Raw genomic sequence first — 20,904 nt, forward strand, 5'->3', positions numbered from 1 at the left:
GGGGGGGGGGTGGGGTCTGCGCCGCGGAAGAGCGCCGGGGCGAGGGGTGCGTGTGCGCCGCCGGCGGAAGAGCGCGCGGGTGAGGGAGGGGGGGGTGCGCGCGCGCCGTCCTGCAGCGTCGCCGGCCGCAGGCCAAGGAGCTCGGCTCCTCGAGAGCACCGACGGACGACGATCGGCTCCTCAGCAGTGGGACGCCGAGCTGGAGGCTCGGCCCGGAGCTCGCGCGGGCACGTGGAGCTTTCCGCTCGGGCCAGCAGGAAACGGGCGCCCCGCACAGCGACGCCCGCCGTAGAGTGCCGAGAGCTCGGCTCGACGCGAGCGCCGAGGAAAAGCGATCGGCTCCGCAGCAGTGGGAAACCGAGCTGGAGGCTCGGGCGGGAGCTCGCGCGAGCACATAGCGAGGTGCGTGCGCGGCGGCGTGACACAGGTGAGCGGGCAGCTGGCGCACATTTCGACTGTGGGAGCTGCCAGGAGTTTGCTCTCTCCGTTCACACCCCTTTGCAGAATAGTCCATCGATTCGTACTCCCATATCCTCGTATTCCCACACCACGTGCAGTGGCACGTCTTGCCACCTAGATCACTAATATTAGCACTTTGGGCGCCGACGGCGCCCAAATATTGGCACGTAAGAGTTTCCCGACTGCTTTCGCTGGGCGGCACGCGCTGCGAGACAGCCGACCTCTTTGTTGTGGTGTCACAACTCGGTGCATAATTGCGCCACTCCCCCACCGGTGCATAATTGCGCCTTCGTACTTAGAACGAAATATGTCAGCCTCGGATGAGGAGGCTCGCCCTAGCGCGGGAATTCCATCACCCGTGACCAGCGCACAGGACCGCGTGCGACTCACTATCACCACAATACATGCTGGGCACCGATCTTCGGGTTCAGATGACGATCTCTCGGCGAACGAGGGAAGAGGGACGCCTCGCGATACTACAGAGGGCCTCGACCAGAATTCTCCACGGTCAGACCACTCTCATCCCTACCACACTCTTTGTAAAAAAATGCCGTGCACACATGTACATGTCCCTAAATTATTCACACACGAATGCTCACATGGCAGGTAGCATATGCGCCACGCGCCCCAACCGCTCCTCTGGTCGCCGCCGGCCTCCGCGGTGCCGGTGGCGGCGATGTCGCAGCGCCACCCATCGGCCAGCCCTCAGATCGATCGATCAGCGCTCAAAGTCGGCTTCAGATCCGAGAACGCTGCTGGCGCCGCCGCCGATCCCAGCGGCGACGCCAGCAGCTTCGGAGCATGTCCACCGCCACTTCGTGGTCGCAGCGCTGTCTGTTGTCGCCCGAAACGCCGTTCATGTACCTCTGGCGGGCCAAAGATCGACTCGTATGTCGAGATTTCGACGCAACGGCGGCATGGAGGCATCACGTCTCCATGCCGCCGTCAAGTTCCAAGTTGGTGCCAGTCAGCAGTCTGCGCACTGCGGCCCGAGATACACAGGTGGAGATTTTGGGGCGCTGTCTACCCTCCCCCCACATCCGTTTACCTTGAACAACACGGGAGAAGAACTTTAACACGTTTACTGGGAGGGTGAGGGAAGGAACTTAGAAGCGCCCCAGCGTATTTCGAATCGATTCATGCATGGTTGGATGCCGGTTGCCGCACGGAGGCCACCTGAGGCTCTCTGCATGCGGACGCTCGGAGGTGCAGCTCAGCTGAAACGCGTCTCTCGCCCCCCGGAGGCTCGCGCCCCCACTGTATCGCTGCGCCTCACACGCTTGGTGTCACATCGCGATGTCGGCATCGCCCTTGGCCAACGCCTACTCGAAGTAGGCAACCTCTTAGAAGGCGCCCCGGCCTTGGCGCCGGGTGGCCAGGTACAGCCACATGAGACATCACCTCATTTCTCGGCTACTCTCGGCTACTCTCGGCTACTCTCGGCTACTCTCGGCTACTCTCGGCCCATCTCTCGGCTACTCTCGGCTACCGGCAACTCTCGGCTACTCTCTCGGCCCATCTCGGCTACTCTCAAGCCTCGCAGGCCGTGCGGAGCCGCTTGAGGCACTTTGCGACATCCGTCGCGGTCGACTTGGCCGCCATCTCCGCGACGCCTGCGCACGGGGAAGGTTCCGAGAAGGTTCCGAGAAGGCTCCATTGAGAGGAGCGTTGACTAATAGCGCTTTTGAAGAGGAGCGTGTGGTCGCAACGGATTGAGTACAAATATGACCAATTAATTAAGTGATTGGCGCCTGTGCACTTAAAAAGGAACGTTGATTAACAGCGCCTTTGAACTTGGTAACGGATTGAGTACAAGTATGACCAACTAAAACTAGTGATTGGCGCCTGTGCACTTAAAAAAGGAACGGTGATTAACAGCGCCTTTGAAAATTGATTATTATTAGCTAATTGATCGAGTAATTAGCGCCTGTGCACTTGAAGAGGAGCTTCGTCACCCACCAGTCGAACCCGCCTGCAGGGGGCAGCCTTCACTAAGTAACTCTCCCTGCCGTTGCTCGTTGAGCGACGTCCGAATCTCGACGAATCTCGACGAATCTCGACGAATCTCGACGACTCGACGACTCTCGACGACTCTCGACGAATCTCGACGACTCGACGACTCTCGACGACTCTCTGCGCGCCGTTGAGCGCGAAGTCGCACGCGATCGAGACGGAGCACGAATTCGGGCCTGTTGCCATCATCACGGAGACTCGTTAATTCAGCTCGGGCCAAGCCCCCTCGATCGGGGCGGAGCGCGAGGGTGTGGGCCGCCGGTCGGCTCGACGACAAACCCGAGGACCTTGGTGTCCCCTCGCACGTACTGCACCTTCTTGTTCTCCGAGCCGTCGACCTGGGGTCAGCGCGGGGTCAGCGCGGGGTAAGGGCGGGGGTAAGGGCGGGGGATTACTGACTCCTCCCTGAGTACTACTACTGTGAATGGTTAATCAATAAGTCATAGTGTTAACTCATAGTGGTTTTCGCGCACCGGCGGGATATGCGACGAGACGACACTAGTAATTGTTAGTTAAAATCTCGTTATTAATTAACTAATTCGCACCGGCGGGATGTGCGACGAGACGACACTAGTGATTGTGAATCAAAATCTCGTTATTAATTAACTAATTCGCACCGGCGGGATGTGCGACGAGACGATCGAGTGGCAGACGATGGTCTTCGAGTACCTTCCGCGAGATTGCGCGAGATTGGGCCGAGCTTCGGCCGAGGTCGTCTCTTCGGGCGATCGACGCAGCTAGACCTCGGCTAGACCTCGGCTAGACCTCGGCTATCTAGCTCTCTCGGCTAGCTCTCTCGGCTAGACCTCGGCTAGTGAGATCTCGGCTAGACCTCGGCTAGACCTCGGCTAGACCTCGGCTAGACCTCGGCTGCCTTTTGGCTAGCTCTCTCGGCTCGCTCTCTCGGCAGACCTCGGCTAGACCTCGGCTAGACCTCGGCTAGATCTCACTTGTTTGCGATGACGGACGTGTCGCGCGCAGAGGTGGCGGCGGCGGCGCCTAAAAATAACTCTTTAAAAGAACTCTGAATTAAAGAGCCACTTTTGCGTTCGCGCGGGCGTGGCGGCGGCGGCGGCGGCGGCGCCTGATCAATTATAGAACTGGCTGCTCACTCCAAGGCCGGGTGCCTCTCGTTCGGGCGTGGCGGCGGCGGAGGCGGCGCCGAGGGAGGGCGGCGCGAACTTAATGTGCAGGATGCGGCAGGTTGGCGTGTACCTGAGTCGGTAATCAATGACTCGCTAACTGCTAATGAGAGCTTAATGTGCAGGATGCGGCAGGTTGGCGTGTACCTGAGTCGGTAATCAATGACTCGCTAACTGCTAACGAGAGCTTAATGTGCAGGATGCGGCAGGTTGGCGTGTACCTGAGTCGGTAATCAATGACTCGCTAACTGCTAACGAGAGCTTAATGTGCAGAGTGCGGCGCGAGCGGGCACGTACCTGTTTCATTAGACCATGAGAGTATTCGCTAGGTAGAACATAATGACAGGCAGCGGCGGCGAGCGGGCACGTACCTGTTTCATTAAATCATGAGAGTATTTGCTAGGTAGAACATAATGACAGGCAGCGGCGGCGAGCGGGCACGTACCTGTTTCATTAAATCATGAGAGTATTTGCTAGGTAGAACATAATGACAGGCAGCGGCGGCGAGCGGGCACGTACCTGTTTCATTAAATCATGAGAGTATTTGCTAGGTAGAGCTTAATGACAGGCAGAGGCGGCGAGCGGGCACGTACCTGTTTCATTAAATCATGAGAGTATTTGCTAGGTAGAACATAATGACAGGCAGCGGCGGCGAGCGGGCACGTACCTGTTTCATTAAATCATGAGAGTATTTGCTAGGTAGAGCTTAATGACAGGCAGAGGCGGCGAGCGGGCGCGTACCTGTTTCATTAAACCATGAGAGTATTCGCTAGGTAGAGCTTAATGACAGGCAGAGGCGGCGAGCGGGCGCGTACCTGTTTCATTAAACCATGAGAGTATTCGCTAGGTAGAGCTTAATGACAGGCAGAGGCGGCGAGCGGGCGCGTACCTGTTTCATTAAACCATGAGAGTATTCGCTAGGTAGAGCTTAATGACAGGCAGAGGCGGCGAGCGGGCGCGTACCTGTTTCATTAAACCATGAGAGTATTCGCTAGGTAGAGCTTAATGACAGGCAGAGGCGGCGAGCGGGCGCGTACCTGTTTCATTAAACCATGAGAGTATTCGCTAGGTAGAGCTTAATGACAGGCAGCGGCGGCGAGCGGGCACGTACCTGTTTCATTAAACCATGAGAGTATTCGCTAGGTAGAGCTTAATGACAGGCAGAGGCGGCGAGCGCGTACTCGTGGACGACCTCGTGAGACCCGACCAGACTCTTCCAGATCTTGCAGACGGTCGTAGCGCGCCTAACTCATTCTGAACTGCCTGTTAACTGAGGGAGGCTCTTCCAGATCTTGCGCAGGCAGTCGTGGCGCGCGCCCGTCCCAGAGGAGGTCCATCGCCTGCGAATCAGACTGGCTGATTAACTTATTTATTAACTAGTTAACAACCCCAGCTGCGAACTGGTATGAAGGTGATTAACTAATGAGACAACCATATCCGCCCCAAAGCACAGCTCCATCTCCGTCTCTTGCGCTGGCAGGCGATCTCGACCCCTCGTCTCGATCTCGCTCCAATCTCGCTGCATTCTCGCCGTCTCTTTCGGGCAGGCAATCTCGATCTGGGCGAGGAGGAAGAGGTCGCCTAGTTCATATTAGATAGGGTGGAGAATCAACATTAATTCGCAAAAGTGATCTGGGCGAGGAGGAAGAGGTCGCCTAATCAATCAATACTCATCTCGCCAATTGACAACTACTAATTGATGACGGGCGAGGAGTGGAGCAGCTCGCCGTCCGGAGACACGTCGTACTTCGCCTTGACCCCGGCCACCGCGTCGGCGCCTGAGATGGTATAGGTTCATTGAGGTTAAGATCCACCTTCCTTCGCCTCTCCGCCACCGCGTCCGCGCCTGCATAAATACAGCAGACGTAAAGAAACCGGGCAGAGCTGCCAGGCGATGGGGTACACAAAAGGAACGCGACGCGCCTAAGATGGTATTCACTGGAATTAAGAATCATTCCTTCGCCTCTCCACCCCCGCCACCGCGTCGGCTCCCGCCAACAATCGACTAACCCCCTCCGAATACTAAGTCCTTCCGCCGGGTCCATGCCCCCGCCCAACACAACGTCCATGCCCCGCCCACACACAACGTCGGCGCTGCTCCCCCTTCTCGACCGTCCAGCAGCAGCGACATGTGGGGAGGTAGGCGCGCGAATGCGATGCTCGGGCTGCCGCACTGATCTCCCCCTATCTCCGCATATCTCCGCACATCTCCCCACATCTCCCCACATCTCCCCACATCTCCCCACATCTCCCCACATCTCCCCACATCTCCCCACATCTCCCCACATCTCCCCACATCTCCCCACATCTCCCCACATCTCCCCATATCTCCCCAGATCTCGCCATATCTCCCCATATCTCCCCCTAGGCGCTCCCTTCTCGTCCACCAGAAGCGACCCCGGGAAGCCCTCGAAGTTGTCCGCGAGATTAACGAGGGCAGACTTGGAGTCCGCGAGCGCCTGAAGTGATCAGTTGATCAGTTATTAATCATGCGTTAGTGTGTCGAGGTTCACGAGGGCAGACTTGGAGTCCGCGGGCGCCTGAGGTATCGATGAATCAATGACGAGTTAGAATGGTCATTCGTGACTGTCGCCCGAGGAGGAGAAGGGGCAGTCGGCGAGCGCCTCAACGTCCGACATCGCCTGCGGGTAGAAGGTAAGGTAAGGAGAAGGAGGAGAAGAATGAACTAAATGTGATTTCTTCATTCGATTTGATAGGACGGGCCGCATCTAATAAATAACCAAAATTTTGGTTATTAAATACATTCATTAAATACATTAGATTCATCGCCTGGTAGAAGGACGACTCCGGCCGCATCGCGAACCCTTGCGACTTCTCCGGCGCCGCGCCCTAACGGCAAGTTGAGGCAAGGTAAGGCAAGGTAAGGCACGGTGAGGTAAGGAAACTAATGAGCGGTGTGCGTTGTCTCCAAAGTATACAACAGGCGGGCCCCTGTTCCTTTCTACCCATCAACTAGTTCAGGAGTGGCCGTCCGTTGTGTATGCACTAACTTGCGTGCCTGCTCCTCCTCGCCGCTGGCGATGGCCTTGGCGAAGTCAAGCATCGAGTTCCGCTTCGCCTGGAGAAGAAAGAAGAAAATTAATTGGAATTAGCGGGGAAGTCAAACATCGAGTTCCGCTTCGCCTGAAGACAGAAGAAACGAATGATTAATTATTAATTCGCGGCGAGGTCAAGCATCGAGTTCCGCTTCGCCTGAAGACAGAAGAAACGAATGATGAAGTATTAATTAGCGGCGAGGTCAAGCATCGAGTGGCGCTCGCCTGGAGAAGAAAACAACCACTAGAAATCTCCGAATCTCCGCGTTACAATCTCCCGCTGGCGCTCGCCTTGGGCGTCAGCGACCAGTCCGGCTTCGGCTTGGCCCTGCGGCGAGAGGCGTGTGGAGCTCTCTCAGGCCGAGCGAGCATCAGTTGCACAGAAGGAGGAACTGCCGCCGCGGCGCGTGCGCGCGGTGTGTGCGGTGATATCTTACTCTCGGTATGTGTGGCAGCCGACCTCGCTGGGTCTTGCGCGAGTGTCTGCGTGTCTGTGTGTCGCTCCAGGGCGTGCCGTCCTCTCCTGTCCCGCGTCCACCCATACCGCGCTGGTGTCGGGAGACATGCATCCACACGAGCGAGAGCCTGTGTCTGTGTGTGTGCACAGTCACGGTGTGTGGCGCGCGTGTCTCTGCTCGAGCTCAGTCTAGGGGCGGCGTCGAGGGAGGCGCGAGCTGCCGAGGAGATGGAGGGAGGCCCGCCCGACGGCGCCCCACGGCGTGAGATAGCGCGCCCGTGAGATCGTGAGGCGCGGCAGCCGGGCGGCGGCGGGCGGCGGCGGTGATTTGGCGGCACGGCGGCGGTGGCAGGGCCTGGTGTTCGCTTACCCACCCAGCGGCCTCCTCTCTCTTCACCCAAGCATCCCCGAGTGCGCTGCGCCCGTCGCACGAGGCGCTGTGTGATGCGGCGTCCTAGATGCGAATGCGAGGAGGCGAGGGCGCGGCGGCGCGCTCACTTCGCAGCGGCGTGGAGGCTCGCGGTTGACTTGTTGAGCTTTCCCGACATGGCGCGAGCAGCGCGGGGCCTGTGGGCGAGGGGGCTGCTGCGCGCCGTCGACCAAATGTCGGCCTTTTTCCTCAAGACGCTGTCGTCAGGAAAAGTAGAAAACTGTGTGTGGTGTGTGCGAACCGGGTTGGAAGAGCGGGGGGCTTCAGGACGAGGATTCAAACTGCGCAAAGATCAGAGGAGGGACGTGTATTCAGACAAACGAGGTGGGGGTGGAGGGACTGAGGCATGAGGGGGAGCAACCGCGACATCAGGGAAGCAGATTATGGTCAAGTACGAGGACTGGGGGGGGAGGGGGTTGAACATGGAGACGGAGGACTGTGGGCCGTTGCGGGGACCAGTACCAGTCGGAGGTGAAGCGGAGGCGAGACCTCGGCCAAAGAAGAGACATCAGAAACGGCTACAGCGGCCGTCACACGACGCTCGGCAGAGGTGGAGACCGTCGAACAGGTCAAGACGCTGTGGAGCAGCGAAATAAATGATTTTCTCACTGGGCCTGGGCGCGCTTCTTAGCTCCCCGGCTTGTTTGTGTCTGTGTGTCGCTCGTGCGTGTCGTCATCATCTGTCCCGCGTCCACCCTTTCCGCGCTGGTGTCCGAGCCTGACTGTTCTTCGCCTTTCTATCCATCAACCAATCGGTCCTGGGCGTGAGGTTAATGACCGCACTCCAAGTGCTCCAAGTGCGCCAGAGGCTTGCCAAGTGGACACTGGGGATTGATTCACTGGAAGGCGAAGAACAGCCAGGCTCGGACTGGACATGGACGCAAGGCAGGGGAGAGATGACGGCACACGCTGGAGCGACACACAGACACACAACCGCCGCCTAGCGCCCCGCCCTCGCCGCCTAAAGCCCCAGTCGTGGAGCATGGGGTGATATGGATTTCATACACGCCGAGCGCGCAGGCGCGACACATCGGAGACAACAAGGGGATCCGACGTGAAAGAGCTATCGACATTGACGTTGACCCAGCCGATTCCACCGATGTCGACGTCATCTCCTCCGCGGCTACCGCGCTTTCGCTCGACGACACCGTGGAGAATCGCACCGAGGACCTTGCCGAGGCGATAGGCCGAATCACTTTGGGCCCCGACCCCGCCCCGGACCTGCGGCCAGATGGGCCACATCGCACCACACTGCCCTACCCGCATCGCGACCACCACTACGGCCAACCCCGCCCAGCCTACCACGGACACAGAGAAGAAGCTCGACACGGTGCTCGAGAGTATCACCAAGCTCACCGAGACGATGATCGCCAACCCGACCCGAGCATTAATGGACACGCTCCTTCGGCACCTACCGCCCCGACGCCCCTGCTCATCAACGAGGACGCGATGGCCGACAAGATGGCCGACAAGATCGCGGGCAAGATGATCTCGTCCATGCAGCCCATCCTGGAGAAGCAGGGCGAGCTTCTCGCCATGTTTGCTGCCGGGCGGGGCCAGGCTACTCCGGCCCGGCGCCGCGTCTCCTTCGGGGGTGGCGAGGAGGCGGCGGAGGTCGAGACCGTCGACCTGGGGGCGGCCGCGTCGTCGAGTGGCGGCCACGCCGCGGTCGAGGACGACGAAGAGGCGATCGCCGCCGCCGAGGCGGCGGCGGCCATCGAGGCCATCGAGAAGGCGCGCATCTCCGGTGCGGCGGCCGGGAAGCCCTTCAAGGTGCCACGCGCGAATGCCGCCAAGAGGGCGCGCACGTAGGGAGGGGGGCGCCCGTACAGGTGGGGGGTGCCTGCTAGTGAGAGAGGAGAGCCCGCCCCGAACCATGGAGAGAGCTGCAGGGCGACCGCGTACGCCTGCATCCACCTGTAGACGTACTACACACACAAAGACCGAGTCTCTCCATGTGCCCCCATCCTCTCGCGCAGGAACCACTCGAGGTTGTGTTCTCTAGGCCCCTAAGGGCCCTACGCGCGGCGTGAGAGCTCGGAAGCGAGCTTTGCACGGCGATCGAGGATGGCGCGGTTCACCCCCTTACATACATACTGGGAGAAGAGGGAGAGGGGGTTGTGTTCTCTAGTGTACGTACTTTTAGCTTAATGGGAGAAAAGGGAGAGGGAGGCGCGCTTTCTAGGCCCTTGGGGGCGGCCCTACCACTCAGCGCAGTCGGAGAAGCCGCTAGTGTATGTGGCTCTTACGTACATTCCCGCAGGAGGACTCTGCTGATGACAGGGTTTGCGATGAGGAGCGACCCGATGGGTTTCTCGGAGGTTAGTGCACCACTAACCGCCGGCGCAAGCGCTTGGAGCAAGAGAACTGCGACGTATCGGTCTCATACTAGCACCCCACCTCGCGGGCCGATATTCTGGCCCTTTTCATACGATTCGTACGTACTTTTAGCTCCGCCGATAACGATTGGGGTGGGGGCCCCAACTCGTGGTAGGCCACTAGTTTATCGTAGGGTACTCACGGATACCTCTCCTGAGTCCCTCTCGTGTGCCCTCGCGCACATCGCATGCGGTCTTCACTCAGCCTCCGCTGCTGTGAACACCAAACTTGCACTTCAGCTGGTGCGCGCTTTCGCCGCCTACTTTCGCGAGCGCGCTTGGCCCTTGCTCCTCATGCGCGGCGCTCTCGCTGCGCTCTCTCCCTGCTCATGGGACCTGATGCCGCGCCACCTCTGTGGCCGCTCCATCCTCTCTGACGGCGCCAGCCCTCCGGCTGCGCCATCTCTCTTTGGTTGGCACAGAATCTGTGTCTGCGCCATTCTTGCTGTCGCTGGCGACTGTTCTGGGCAGCAGTACACGATGGGCGGCGGCCTCGTCTGCCGCGCTTGTGGCGCTCTCGTGGTCGCCTCGGCTCTGCCACGACGGCCTCGTCCACCTGGCGGCCAGGGGCGGTGGCCCCACAGCCCACTCTTGGTGCTGCTGTTGCATCACGTCTCGTGGCGTGCTTCTCCTTTCTCTCTGGACCCGCCGGCGATAAGCTCTGCTGTCATGTTGCTCTGGGAGATCTCTATCCAAGGCAGCACTCCGGCACTTGCTCCGCCCGTGCAGCGGCGCTTGCTGCTCTTCGAGTGAGCCTCGTCTCGCTCTCTTTGTCTGCTCAAGCCTCGCCTCGTTCGCCCTCGTGGGCGGCGTGGCGGGCGGCTGTCTCTGCCCGCCTCGAGTGAGCCTCGTCTCGCTCTTCGTCTACTCGAGCCTCGTCTCGTGTGCCGCCTCGTGGGCGGCGTGGCGTGGCGGGCGGCTGTCTCTGCCGCCGCCTCGAGTGAGCCTCGTCTCGCTCTTCGTCTACTCGAGCCTCGTCTCGTGTGCCGCCTCGTGGGCGGCGTGGCGGGCTGCTGTCTCTGCCGCCGCCTCGAGTGAGCCTCGTCTCGCTCTTCGTCTACTCGAGCCTCGTCTCGTGTGCCGCCTCTTGGGCGGCGTGGCGGGCTGCTGTCTCTGCCTCCGCCTCGAGTGAGCCTCGTCTCGCTCTTCGTCTACTCGAGCCTCGTCTCGTGTGCCGCCTCTTGGGGGGCGTGGCGTGGCGGGCGGCTGTCTCTGCCGCCGCCTCGAGTGAGCCTCGTCTCGCTCTTCGTCTACTCGAGCCTCGTCTTGTGTGCCGCCTCGTGGGCGGCGTGGCGTGGCGGGCGGCTGTCTCTGCCGCCGCCTCGAGTGAGCCTCGTCTCGCTCTTCGTCTGCTCGAGCCTCGTCTCGTGTGCCGCCTCTTGGACGGCGTGGCGGGCGGCTGTCTCTGCTGCCGCCTTGAGTGAGCCTCGTCTCGCTCTTCGTCTACTCGAGCCTCGTCTCGTGTGCCGCCTCGTGGGCGGCGTGGCGTGGCGGGCGGCTGTCTCCGCCGCCGCCTCGAGTGAGCCTCGTCTCGCTCGTCGTCTACTCGAGCCTCGTCTCGTGTGCCGCCTCTTGGACGGCGTGGCGGGCGGCTGTCTTTGCCGCCGCCTCGAGTGAGCCTCGTCTCGCTCTTCGTCTACTCGAGCCTCGTCTCGTGTGCCGCCTCTTGGGCGGCGTGGCGTGGCGCGTCTCGTGTGCCGCCTCTTGGACGGCGTGGCGGGCGGCTGTCTCTGCTGCCGCCTTGAGTGAGCCTCGTCTCGCTCTTCGTCTACTCGAGCCTCGTCTCGTGTGCCGCCTCGTGGGCGGCGTGGCGGGCGGCTGTCTCTGCCGCCGCCTCGAGTGAGCCTCGTCTCGCTCTTCGTCTACTCGAGCCTCGTCTCGTGTGCCGCCTCGTGGGCGGCGTGGCGGGCTGCTGTCTCTGCCGCCGCCTCGAGTGAGCCTCGTCTCGCTCTTCGTCTACTCGAGCCTCGTCTCGTGTGCCGCCTCGTGGGCGGCGTGGCGTGGCGGGCGGCTGTCTGTGCCGCCGCCTCGTGTGAGCCTCGTCTCGCTCTTCGTCTACTCGAGCCTCGTCTCGTGTGCCGCCTCGTGGGCGGCGTGGCGTGGCGGGCGGCTGTCTCTGCCGCCGCCTCGTGTGAGCCTCGTCTCGCTCTTCGTCTACTCGAGCCTCGTCTCGTGTGCCGCCTCGTGGGCGGCGTGGCGTGAATGTAGGCTTCACGCTGGGGTCGCTCCTCGTCACGAGCGCATCTGCCCCTCTTCTGGCTTCATTGGGATGCGAGGTCCGTCTGCACCCGCTCCCTCCACTCTGCGTTGGGATGTCAGGTACTGCGTAGCTCTTCCGTTGTGGAGGCACGCGACTCCAGACTGACCCTTTACGCACCAATGTATCACACCTCACGGTGCCGATGCTTGGTTCATGTGGAGAAGCCGAGATAAACTAGTCCGCCGATAACGATTGGGGTGGGGGCCCCAACTCGTGGTAGGCCACTAGTTTATCGTAGGGTACTCACGGATACCTCTCCTGAGTCCCTCTCGTGTGCCCTCGCGCACATCGCATGCGGTCTTCACTCAGCCTCCGCTGCTGTGAACACCAAACTTGCACTTCAGCTGGTGCGCGCTTTCGCCGCCTACTTTCGCGAGCGCGCTTGGCCCTTGCTCCTCATGCGCGGCGCTCTCGCTGCGCTCTCTCCCTGCTCATGGGACCTGATGCCGCGCCACCTCTGTGGCCGCTCCATCCTCTCTGACGGCGCCAGCCCTCCGGCTGCGCCATCTCTCTTTGGTTCCCACCCACCCTCTCCCCTTTACGCACCAATGTATCACACCTCACGGTGCCGATGCTTGGTTCATGTGGAGAAGCCGAGATAAACTAGTTAATGGGAGAAAAGGGACAGGCTCAGGCGCGCGATACACACGGCTCTCTCTCTCTCAGTGTATGTAGCTCATTCCCGGACGGAGGAAGGACTGACTACGGCCTGACTGCTGACAGGGTTGTTTGCGATGAGGAGCGATACCGATGGGTTTCTGGTTTCTCGGGGTTAGTGCACCACGACGCGAGGGTCGCCCCCCCCTTGGCCCGCCACCTTGTGTGTGTGGAGAAATTTCGCTTTTCTTTGTGGACTTTTCAGTATCATTTCTCCAAGTATGCTGCAATTTTATTGAATTCTTTTTCGCTGCTCAGATAGTCTTCCATGTACACGTGCAGCCCAACCTTTCCGTAAGCGGCAAGAACTGCCGAGTACCAGTTCTCTTCGTCGCGTATTACGCGTGACATAGAATGCGTTTGTCGATACTCCCGTATTTTACGGGTCGTTGTGGCGGGCCACCCTGTCCAGAAAGGCATGGATGCCAATCTGGGGTCTCTCGACCGAGTCTGATTTCGCCTCGCCGCCTCCCGGTGGTAAGGCTGGAGAGCCAAAGCGGCGGAGATGGTGGGGGAGGGCGGGGGATCGAGGAAAGCACGACTCGCACCGACCCTTCACGAACCGAAAGGCTGCACCCGGGGAAGGCACAGTAATCCGGGCACGTGTTGGGCGCCCCGTTCCGTCTGGGGCTAGGTCGGCTCAGGGCCCCGTCCACTTCCCTCCCACTTGGCGCGTGATGATGCGGAGATGCCACCCAGGCCACCCAGGGCAGGGGCGGAGGGCGAGGGCAGAGGGCGGGATGGGCGCCAAGCGGGAGGGAGCGGACGGGGAGGCAGGGGCGCACAGATGGGGGATGGCGAGGGCGGAGCGGGGCGGGAAGGGGTAAGGGCGGCGGGAGGACGGAAGTCGGTATGTGGGCGAGCGGTGGGTGGTTCGGTAGGGCGGTGGGGAGGGCGAGGGGTGGAGTAGGGGGGCGGTGGGGGCGAGGGGCGGCGAACGAGAGGGTTGCGGCGGGAAAGGCAGCGTGGAGGTTGGCGGAGGTGTGGGGGAGGTGGAGGGCGGCGGCGGCGTGAGTGATGGCGGCGGCAGTGTGGAGGAGGTGGGGGGGAGGGCGGTAGCGAGCGGGTGGCGAGGGCAACGGGGGAGCCGCGGGTGGTGGCGACAGGCGGGTGGCGAGGGTGGATCATAATCGACTGCTACAGATCCTGGACCAGGTCGTCAAGAAGATCCCGGGCTTCTCCCACGAGGTCAAGTAGCCGCGAGCGGCGAGCTCCACCGCCCTTCACCGCTCACACGAACTTAGTGCTACATGGCATCAGCGATATCTAACACCGACGCTCAGGTACGGAAGTTTTGAAAAGTGCCAGCTCGTTGGTAGAGAGGTGCTAGGGGTGCCACGCTGTTTTCCACAACCACTGAATGCACCGATCCTCGAGAACCTCGAGAGCAACGCAAACGTCTTTTCATTTGAGGGGGGGCTTTGTTTTGTTGTTGCTGCTTACGACGATCCGACGGCGACGCCGCCTCACGACGGGAAAGAGCTATCGACATTGACGTTGACCCAGCCGATTCCACCGATGTCGACGTCATCACCTGTGTGTGTGTGTGTGTGTGTGTGTGTGTGTGTGTGCGGTGTGTCATGGAGAGGCAACCGATGCGAGTCAACTGGGTGTGTGTCGAGTGTCGTCGTGGTTTCGTATCAAGAATTGTCACTCACACACACGAACACGATTCGACAGGCAAGGCGCGTGCGAGAAAAGAAAAGAATGTACGGTAGAGGGAGCGGACCGTGAGTTGAGGAAATCGAGGGACGCGACCCACTTCGCCACAGACGGTCCCGCGCCTCGCCGCTAAGACAGTGGCACGCACCGCGCAGCGCCACTGTCTTTGTCCGGAGTGAAAAGTCCAACGCGCTCGTCGGTGACGGTGTCCCTCAACCTGCGCCGCGCTCGGCGAACCTCGACAGCGCTTTCGGTGGCATGCAGCTCTTTGCGACAGAAGCCTGGAGAGCAGCTCCTCTGCTGCTCACACACTCTGCACAGTTGACACAGCCTATTGTGCGGCTGCCACAGCTGTGACAGCGATGGGCTCGCCCTCACTGGCCCTCAGTCACTTGTGCTGCGGCTTGTGTGAGCGACACTGCTCGGCGACTGCCGGCACACTGTGAGACCATGGGTGTGAGGTTAAACCACGCTACCAGCGCTTGGTCACATCGGCCCCGAGGTCAGATCCTTCTACTCTGTTGATGACAAGACTTGTCTACTGGCTGGAGCCGAGCAGGAGGGCCCAGCGCACAACCCCTGGTCAACTCAGGGTCCACACCCCGTAGGAGAGCCTGCCGGAGAGCAGGCCCAATAGCGCTGCCTCGAGCAGCTACTAGCTCGGGATGTGGTCGGCCATCACGTCGTGCTTGAGCTTCATCCCCAGCGTGCCTGTTAACACAGCCTAGATTGTTATCAGCATTCAGAAAACATCTCGGCTGTATCGCGGCGAGGGTGGCGCCGAGGGTGGCGCCGACGCCGCGCAGCGTCGCCTCCAGCACCTGTTCACAGCTGCAGCTGTGAAGAGACGCCGCGCGCACACACACGGGGCGCAGCGTCGCGCTCTGAGCGCCTCGCGTACGTGGAGCTCCGACGGCTTCCTGTTGCCAATCACAAGAGTCGTCAGCATGATTGTTCACCTTTGTCTTAACGTTCTCAATCGCGCGGATCTCCGACGGGCTTCCGTTCACCTGTAGCATCACTATCAATATCGATGTCGCTGAGATAACGCGGGGCTATGTCTCCGACGGCGACCTGGATGATGTCTCAACTGCACCTCGGCCACATCTCGGCTATATCTCCGACGGCTTCCTGGGCGGCACAGAGAGGGCGCGCGCGGCGGCGAGGTAGCGCGAGGTGCGCACCTGCAGTAAACTCAAAGCGGACGGCTCTCTCACAGACAGAGATGGTAGCGGCGAGGGAGCGCCAGAGGTGCGCGCCAGTACGACGGCGTGCTGCGGCAGTTTCCCTCGCTGCAGATCTGCTTCCTTCGGGGTGACGGCGCCTGATACTCAACTGTAACGTAAAGCTTCCCTCGCTGCAGATCTTCCTTCGGGCTAAGGGTGCCTGATAGTCGTTAAATTCATCGTTGACTATTCATTGAAGCTCCTTTTTTAGCTTCTTTTGGGGTGCCTGTCAGGAACGACGAACCACATTACGGATGAAGCAAATCTCCCCTCTTGGGGGGGGGGGGGTGGCGCACCGTCGGCGTGGCGCGTCAGCAGGAAGAAGACGTTGGTGTCTGGGAACTTAAAGTGCCACCCGCCGCGCTTCAGCACGGCCAGCGCGCCTATTCACAGCAGCAGGTGTGAAGAGACGCCGTTCACACCAGAGCTGTCCTCTAGCTCGTCCTCTCGCCTGTTCACAGCTGCAGGTGTGAAGAGACGCCGTTCACACCAGAGCTGTCCTCTAGCTCGTCCTCTCGCCTGTTCACAGCTGCAGGTGTGAAGAGACGCCGTTCACACCAGAGCTGTCCTCTAGCTCGTCCTCTCGCCTGTTCACAGCTGCAGGTGTGAAGAGACGCCGTTCACACGCGCCTCGCCGCCGCCGCAGCGTCCTCGGCTGCATCTAGGCTGTATCTCGGCTGTATCTCGGCTGCATCTCGGCGCATCTCGGCTGCATCTCGGCTGCATCTCGGGTGCATCTCGGCTGCATCTCGGGTGCATCTCGGCTAGCTGGCGCCCTCTCGCAGCACCACTCTGTCCGAGCAGACGAGCACCTGTTCACAGCAGCAGGTGTGAAGAGACGCCGTTCACAGCGCGAGGCTCCGTCCGAGCAGACGAGCACCTGTTCACAGCAGCAGGTGTGAAGAGACGCCGTTCACAGCGCCAGGCTCCGTCCGAGCAGACGAGCACCTGTTCACAGCAGCAGGTGTGAAGAGACGCCGTTCACAGCGCGAGGCTCCGTCCGAGCAGACGAGCACCTGTTCACAGCAGCAGGTGTGAAGAGACGCCGTTCACAGCGCGAGGCTCTGTCCGAGCAGACGAGCACCTGTTCACAGCAGCAGGTGTGAAGAGACGCCGTTCACAGCGCGAGGCTCCGTCCGAGCAGACGAGCACCTGTTCACAGCAGCAGGTGTGAAGAGACGCCGTTCACAGCGCGAGGCTCCGTCCGAGCAGACGAGCACCTGTTCACAGCAGCAGGTGTGAAGAGACGCCGTTCACAGCGCGAGGCTCTGTCCGAGCAGACGAGCACCTGTTCACAGCAGCAGGTGTGAAGAGACGCCGTTCACAGCGCGAGGCTCTGTCCGAGCAGACGAGCACCTGTTCACAGCAGCAGGTGTGAAGAGACGCCGTTCACAGCGCGAGGCTCCGTCCGAGCAGACGAGCACCTGTTCACAGCAGCAGGTGTGAAGAGACGCCGTTCACAGCGCCAGGCTCCGTCCGAGCAGACGAGCACCTGTTCACAGCAGCAGGTGTGAAGAGACGCCGTTCACAGCGCGAGGCTCCGTCCGAGCAGACGAGCACCTGTTCACAGCAGCAGGTGTGAAGAGACGCCGTTCACAGCGCGAGGCTCTGTCCGAGCAGACGAGCACCTGTTCACAGCAGCAGGTGTGAAGAGACGCCGTTCACAGCGCGAGGCTCCGTCCGAGCAGACGAGCACCTGTTCACAGCAGCAGGTGTGAAGAGACGCCGTTCACAGCGCGAGGCTCCGTCCGAGCAGACGAGCACCTGTTCACAGCAGCAGGTGTGAAGAGACGCCGTTCACAGCGCGAGGCTCTGTCCGAGCAGACGAGCACCTGTTCACAGCAGCAGGTGTGAAGAGACGCCGTTCACAGCGCGAGGCTCTGTCCGAGCAGACGAGCACCTGTTCACAGCAGCAGGTGTGAAGAGACGCCGTTCACAGCGCGAGGCTCCGTCCGAGCAGACGAGCACCTGTTCACAGCAGCAGGTGTGAAGAGACGCCGTTCACAGCGCGAAGCTCGGTCCGAGCAGACAAGCACCTAACACACGACCCGTGTGAGTAGGCTTCTGAGCACTGATGACTTAGTGTGTTGTCCGAGCAGGCGAGCGCCCACGCTGGCAGCGGGTCCGACGCCGCCAGCCCTCGCGCCTGATCCCATAGCATGGTACGCTTCAGGACGCGAACTCCGACGCCGGCTGTTGGTTCCGTCGGCGCCGCCTTAAGTCCAGCCTTGCTAAACATGAGTGGTTGCCTCGTCACTCCGCCCGCCGCCGCCCAGCCCTCGGCGCCTATGCCGCTCCGGTATGCCACATTACGCTTTGGCGGTGCATCTCCTCGGCGCCCGCCACAACCCGCCCGCCCGCCTGACTAAACAGTGCTACTATGGTTGCAGCGCCCACGACTTCTCTTCCACCTGGCGGTGCGATTGGTATACCTCCCGCGGGGAGATGGGGAGATACGGGGAGATATGAGGAGATACGGGGAGATATGGGGAGATATGGGGAGATATGGGGAAATGGGGAGATACGGGGAGATATGAGGAGAGATGGGGAGATATGGGCTCCCTCCCGCGGGGAAATGGGGAGATACGGGGAGAGATGGGGAGAGATGGGGAGATATGCGCGGGGAGATGGGGAGATACGGGGAGATATGGGGAGATATGGGGAGATGTCAGCGTGCTGGCGGCCCTCTGTAGCACCAGGTGCAAAGGAAAGAGTGGGGAGATATGGGGAGATATGGCCAGGTGCAAAGGAAAGAGTGGGCTGGTATGATTGGCTATGACCCGTCTTTACTTGCGTACTCAGCCCGCGCGCCTCCGCCGACAGGCGCTGCCGGTCTCGCTTCAGCAGCGCCGCCACCGCGCCGGCGTCCTGGGGAGATATGGGGAGATATGGGGAGATATGGGGAGATATGGGGAGATGCCACCGCGCCGGCGTCCTGCAGTCAGTCCGTCAGTGTTACACACGTCCTAGCAATGGACGACGGGGCACACGCACTCGCGGAACACACAGGGCATTACACACGAGGCGTTGTTTGTGTGCGTTCTCAGGGAAAGGCATCACCACAGACAACTGCCCGCGTACTGCACCGGTAGTTAGTTCACTAACCATGACGTAGTTCACTATTCATTCGCCTCCGCGCTCGTATCCTGCCCGCGGGCTGAAGACTGTTCGTCTTCTTCTCCACAACCAGTCATCCGCAAGTTAAGGTGGTCTCGTGGTCATTAGCACTGCGTGCTCTCATTGGCAAGTGGCTGTTCATTCTCACTCATTAATAAGTGGCTGTTTATTCTCATTCATTAGTAAGTGGCTCATTACTCACTCATTAGTCTCCTGCTCGCGCACTTTGACGAACCCATATCCCCCCATATCTCCCCATATCTCCCTGTATCTATCTCCCCACTCCTGCTCGCGTGCTTTGACGAACCAGTCCAGCTCGGAGGCGTCCCAGCTTTCCTGCGAGTCCCTCGCGTCGGCGGCCGTCCCCTCGCCTACCAGTTGTTAATGACTAGTTACTGATCACGAACGCATCCCCTACGGACTCGGGACGGGGGCCGCCCCCTCCTATCAGTTGTTAACGATCAATTAATTGACCACCCATGGACTCGCGTCGGCGGCCGCCCCCTCGCCTGTTCGGTACGTGGTTAATGATTAGTTATTGAGCACCCATGGACTCGGGCCGGGGGCAAATCCCCTGCGCCGCCTCCTCCGACCAAACTCCACCCAGTCACTCCATCAACACCTATTACTCAGTTAATGATAGTGACTGGAGCCGCCACCACCCAAACACCAACATCGCCTCCTCCTCCTCCTCCTCCTGCTCCTCCGTCGCCTCCGCCTCCTCCTCCTCCTCCTCCTGCTGCTGCTGCTGCTCCCCATTCGCCCCCTGCTCCTGCTCCCCCTCCCCCTCCTGCCCCCCCGCCGTCGTTGCTGCACACGCCGTCCTCCCGAGTCCGCATCAGAAGCGCGTTCTCCCCTGTGCACTCCGAGTGACGAGCAACCGCAGTGACGGCGGCGGTGGTGGTGGTGGAGGGTGGCGGCGGCGCGTTGGCGGCGGCGGGGTCGGCGGCGGAGGCGACGCGGCTGCCGCGCCCGGGCGATGGCAGCCACTCGCTGATCGACACGGACGACCCCTCGCCCTCGTCCTCCTCACCCTCGCCCTCCTGCCCTGCCGCTGCCTCCTCCTCCTCCTCCTCCTCGCCCTCGCCCTCCTGCCCCGCCTCGGCCTCTGCCTCCTCCTCCTCCTGCTCTCCCTCCGCCGCCTCCTCCTCCGCCGCCGCTGCTTCCTCCTCCTCCTTCCCCGCCTCCGCCTCGCCCAACCCCTCCTCCTCGCCCCCCTCCCCACAGACGCCCCGCAGCAGCAGCTCGTGAAACCGCCGCCCCACCGCCGCCGAAGAGAGCTCGGCGCGTATGCGGCGGGCAGCAGCCTCCCGCGTCGATGCTGACAACTCTCCAGCTGCGACCCTGCGCAGTGCGTCCGCGGTACCGGCCACACTCGGCGTGGCGGCGAAGCCGTCGCTGAGAAAGCTGCGCTGCACAAACGGAACAGAGAGGCCATGCCACGTGTAGTCCGCCATAGCGCCGAACGCGGTGGTGACGGCGGGTGTGCCAACGCGCTGCGCCTCGAGCAGCGGCAAGCCGAACCCTTCGCTCTTCGATGGCATCAGCAGGACGTCCGCTGCTGCCAGCATCTCCCACGAGGCACTCCAGTCCAGCACCCGGTCCTCCACTGTGAAGGAGCCTGCTGGCAGCCCTGCGGCCCGCAGCAGCCCCGCCAGGCTGATTGCGGGGTCGGCGGTGTGTTGCTCCGGCAGCCCGTTGCCCTCGGCAGCGAGGATGTGCGCGGTAGACATCACTTTGAGAAAGAGGTGCGCCCCCGCCACCGTCTCTCGCAGCGCCTTGAACGCCAGCACCGCCACATCCAGCGCCTTTCGGTTCACCGCGTCGTAGTTGCCACAGTTGACCAGCGCGACAAACGCGGCGGTCGGCATACCGTGCTTGCGGCGCAGCGACGGGCGGAGCGCGTCGATCCCACCGAGGCCATCCCCGTAGAAGGCCTCGTGCAGCCCTGGCGGCGGCTCCGCCACATGCGGGATGGTGCCGACCCATTTGCTGGCCGGGTCAAACTCACCGCTCTCGGCCGGCGACTCTCGAAGCATCTGCTCCG

General features: G+C 61.4%; 4 protein-coding genes across 4 annotated transcripts in view; 1 reads left to right on the top strand and 3 right to left on the bottom strand.

Annotated features, from left to right (window-relative positions):
- EMIHUDRAFT_366779 (hypothetical protein) overlaps nucleotides 1–460 on the bottom strand; it is a 1,003-nt gene extending 543 nt beyond the window's left edge. Inside the window, exon 1 of the mRNA XM_005779308.1 lies at nucleotides 107–460. Within this exon, the coding sequence (XP_005779365.1) occupies nucleotides 181–396 (216 nt within the window). The 5' untranslated portion in view covers nucleotides 397–460 and the 3' untranslated portion in view covers nucleotides 107–180. The remainder of the gene's footprint in view (nucleotides 1–106) is intronic.
- A 982-nt stretch (nucleotides 461–1,442) lies between these two features.
- EMIHUDRAFT_457256 (hypothetical protein) lies at nucleotides 1,443–7,649 on the bottom strand. Its single transcript, XM_005779309.1, has 18 exons — nucleotides 7,626–7,649; nucleotides 6,962–6,998; nucleotides 6,634–6,693; nucleotides 6,405–6,464; nucleotides 6,239–6,256; nucleotides 5,989–6,073; nucleotides 5,342–5,392; nucleotides 5,146–5,195; nucleotides 4,932–4,954; nucleotides 4,796–4,858; nucleotides 3,635–3,687; nucleotides 3,423–3,471; nucleotides 3,090–3,141; nucleotides 2,732–2,810; nucleotides 2,601–2,648; nucleotides 2,387–2,431; nucleotides 1,996–2,072; nucleotides 1,443–1,781 (listed from the first exon to the last, which is right to left on the bottom strand). Exons 3-18 carry the CDS (start codon nucleotides 6,676–6,678, stop codon nucleotides 1,746–1,748), a joined length of 834 nt encoding a protein of 277 aa, XP_005779366.1. The 5' UTR covers nucleotides 6,679–6,693; nucleotides 6,962–6,998; nucleotides 7,626–7,649; the 3' UTR covers nucleotides 1,443–1,745.
- A 681-nt stretch (nucleotides 7,650–8,330) lies between these two features.
- Nucleotides 8,331–9,369, top strand: EMIHUDRAFT_236236 (hypothetical protein; the record flags this gene model as incomplete). The annotated part of the gene is made up of 4 exons (XM_005779310.1): nucleotides 8,331–8,354; nucleotides 8,578–8,706; nucleotides 8,789–8,887; nucleotides 9,001–9,369. 4 exons carry the CDS (start codon nucleotides 8,331–8,333, stop codon nucleotides 9,367–9,369), a joined length of 621 nt encoding a protein of 206 aa, XP_005779367.1.
- Nucleotides 9,370–14,493: 5,124 nt separating this feature from the next.
- Nucleotides 14,494–20,164, bottom strand: EMIHUDRAFT_457257 (hypothetical protein). Its single transcript, XM_005779311.1, has 11 exons — nucleotides 19,555–20,164; nucleotides 19,441–19,479; nucleotides 19,143–19,228; nucleotides 18,552–18,608; nucleotides 17,848–17,886; nucleotides 16,516–16,552; nucleotides 16,037–16,123; nucleotides 15,732–15,838; nucleotides 15,416–15,524; nucleotides 15,119–15,225; nucleotides 14,494–14,566 (listed from the first exon to the last, which is right to left on the bottom strand). Exons 1-10 carry the CDS (start codon nucleotides 19,694–19,696, stop codon nucleotides 15,170–15,172), a joined length of 759 nt encoding a protein of 252 aa, XP_005779368.1. The 5' UTR covers nucleotides 19,697–20,164; the 3' UTR covers nucleotides 14,494–14,566; nucleotides 15,119–15,169.
- Nucleotides 20,165–20,904: the final 740 nt, after the last annotated feature.

Source organism: Emiliania huxleyi (assembly GCF_000372725.1).
Source record: "Emiliania huxleyi CCMP1516 unplaced genomic scaffold EMIHUscaffold_232, whole genome shotgun sequence".
NCBI classification, from domain to species: domain Eukaryota; phylum Haptophyta; order Isochrysidales; family Noelaerhabdaceae; genus Emiliania; species Emiliania huxleyi.

Bases quoted from the DNA above. Each gene is read 5' to 3' on its own strand.
- EMIHUDRAFT_457256 (XM_005779309.1), bottom strand. From the start codon at position 6,678: ATGCTTGACTTCGCCAAGGCCATCGCCAGCGGCGAGGAGGAGCAG. The intron at 6,465-6,633 runs GCACGCAAGTTA...ACTTGCCGTTAG, and splicing joins CCAGCGGCGAGGAGGAGCAG to GGCGCGGCGCCGGAGAAGTC. The intron at 2,811-3,089 runs GTGCGAATTAGT...CGCTGACCCCAG, and splicing joins TCTCGTCGCACATCCCGCCG to GTCGACGGCTCGGAGAACAA.
- EMIHUDRAFT_457257 (XM_005779311.1), bottom strand. From the start codon at position 19,696: ATGCGGACTCGGGAGGACGGCGTGTGCAGCAACGACGGCGGGGGGGCA. The intron at 19,229-19,440 runs GCGGCGCAGGGG...AACAACTGGTAG, and splicing joins GTGGAGTTTGGTCGGAGGAG to GCGAGGGGACGGCCGCCGAC. The intron at 17,887-18,551 runs GCGCGCGGGCTG...CTATGGGATCAG, and splicing joins GGCAGCGCCTGTCGGCGGAG to GCGCGAGGGCTGGCGGCGTC.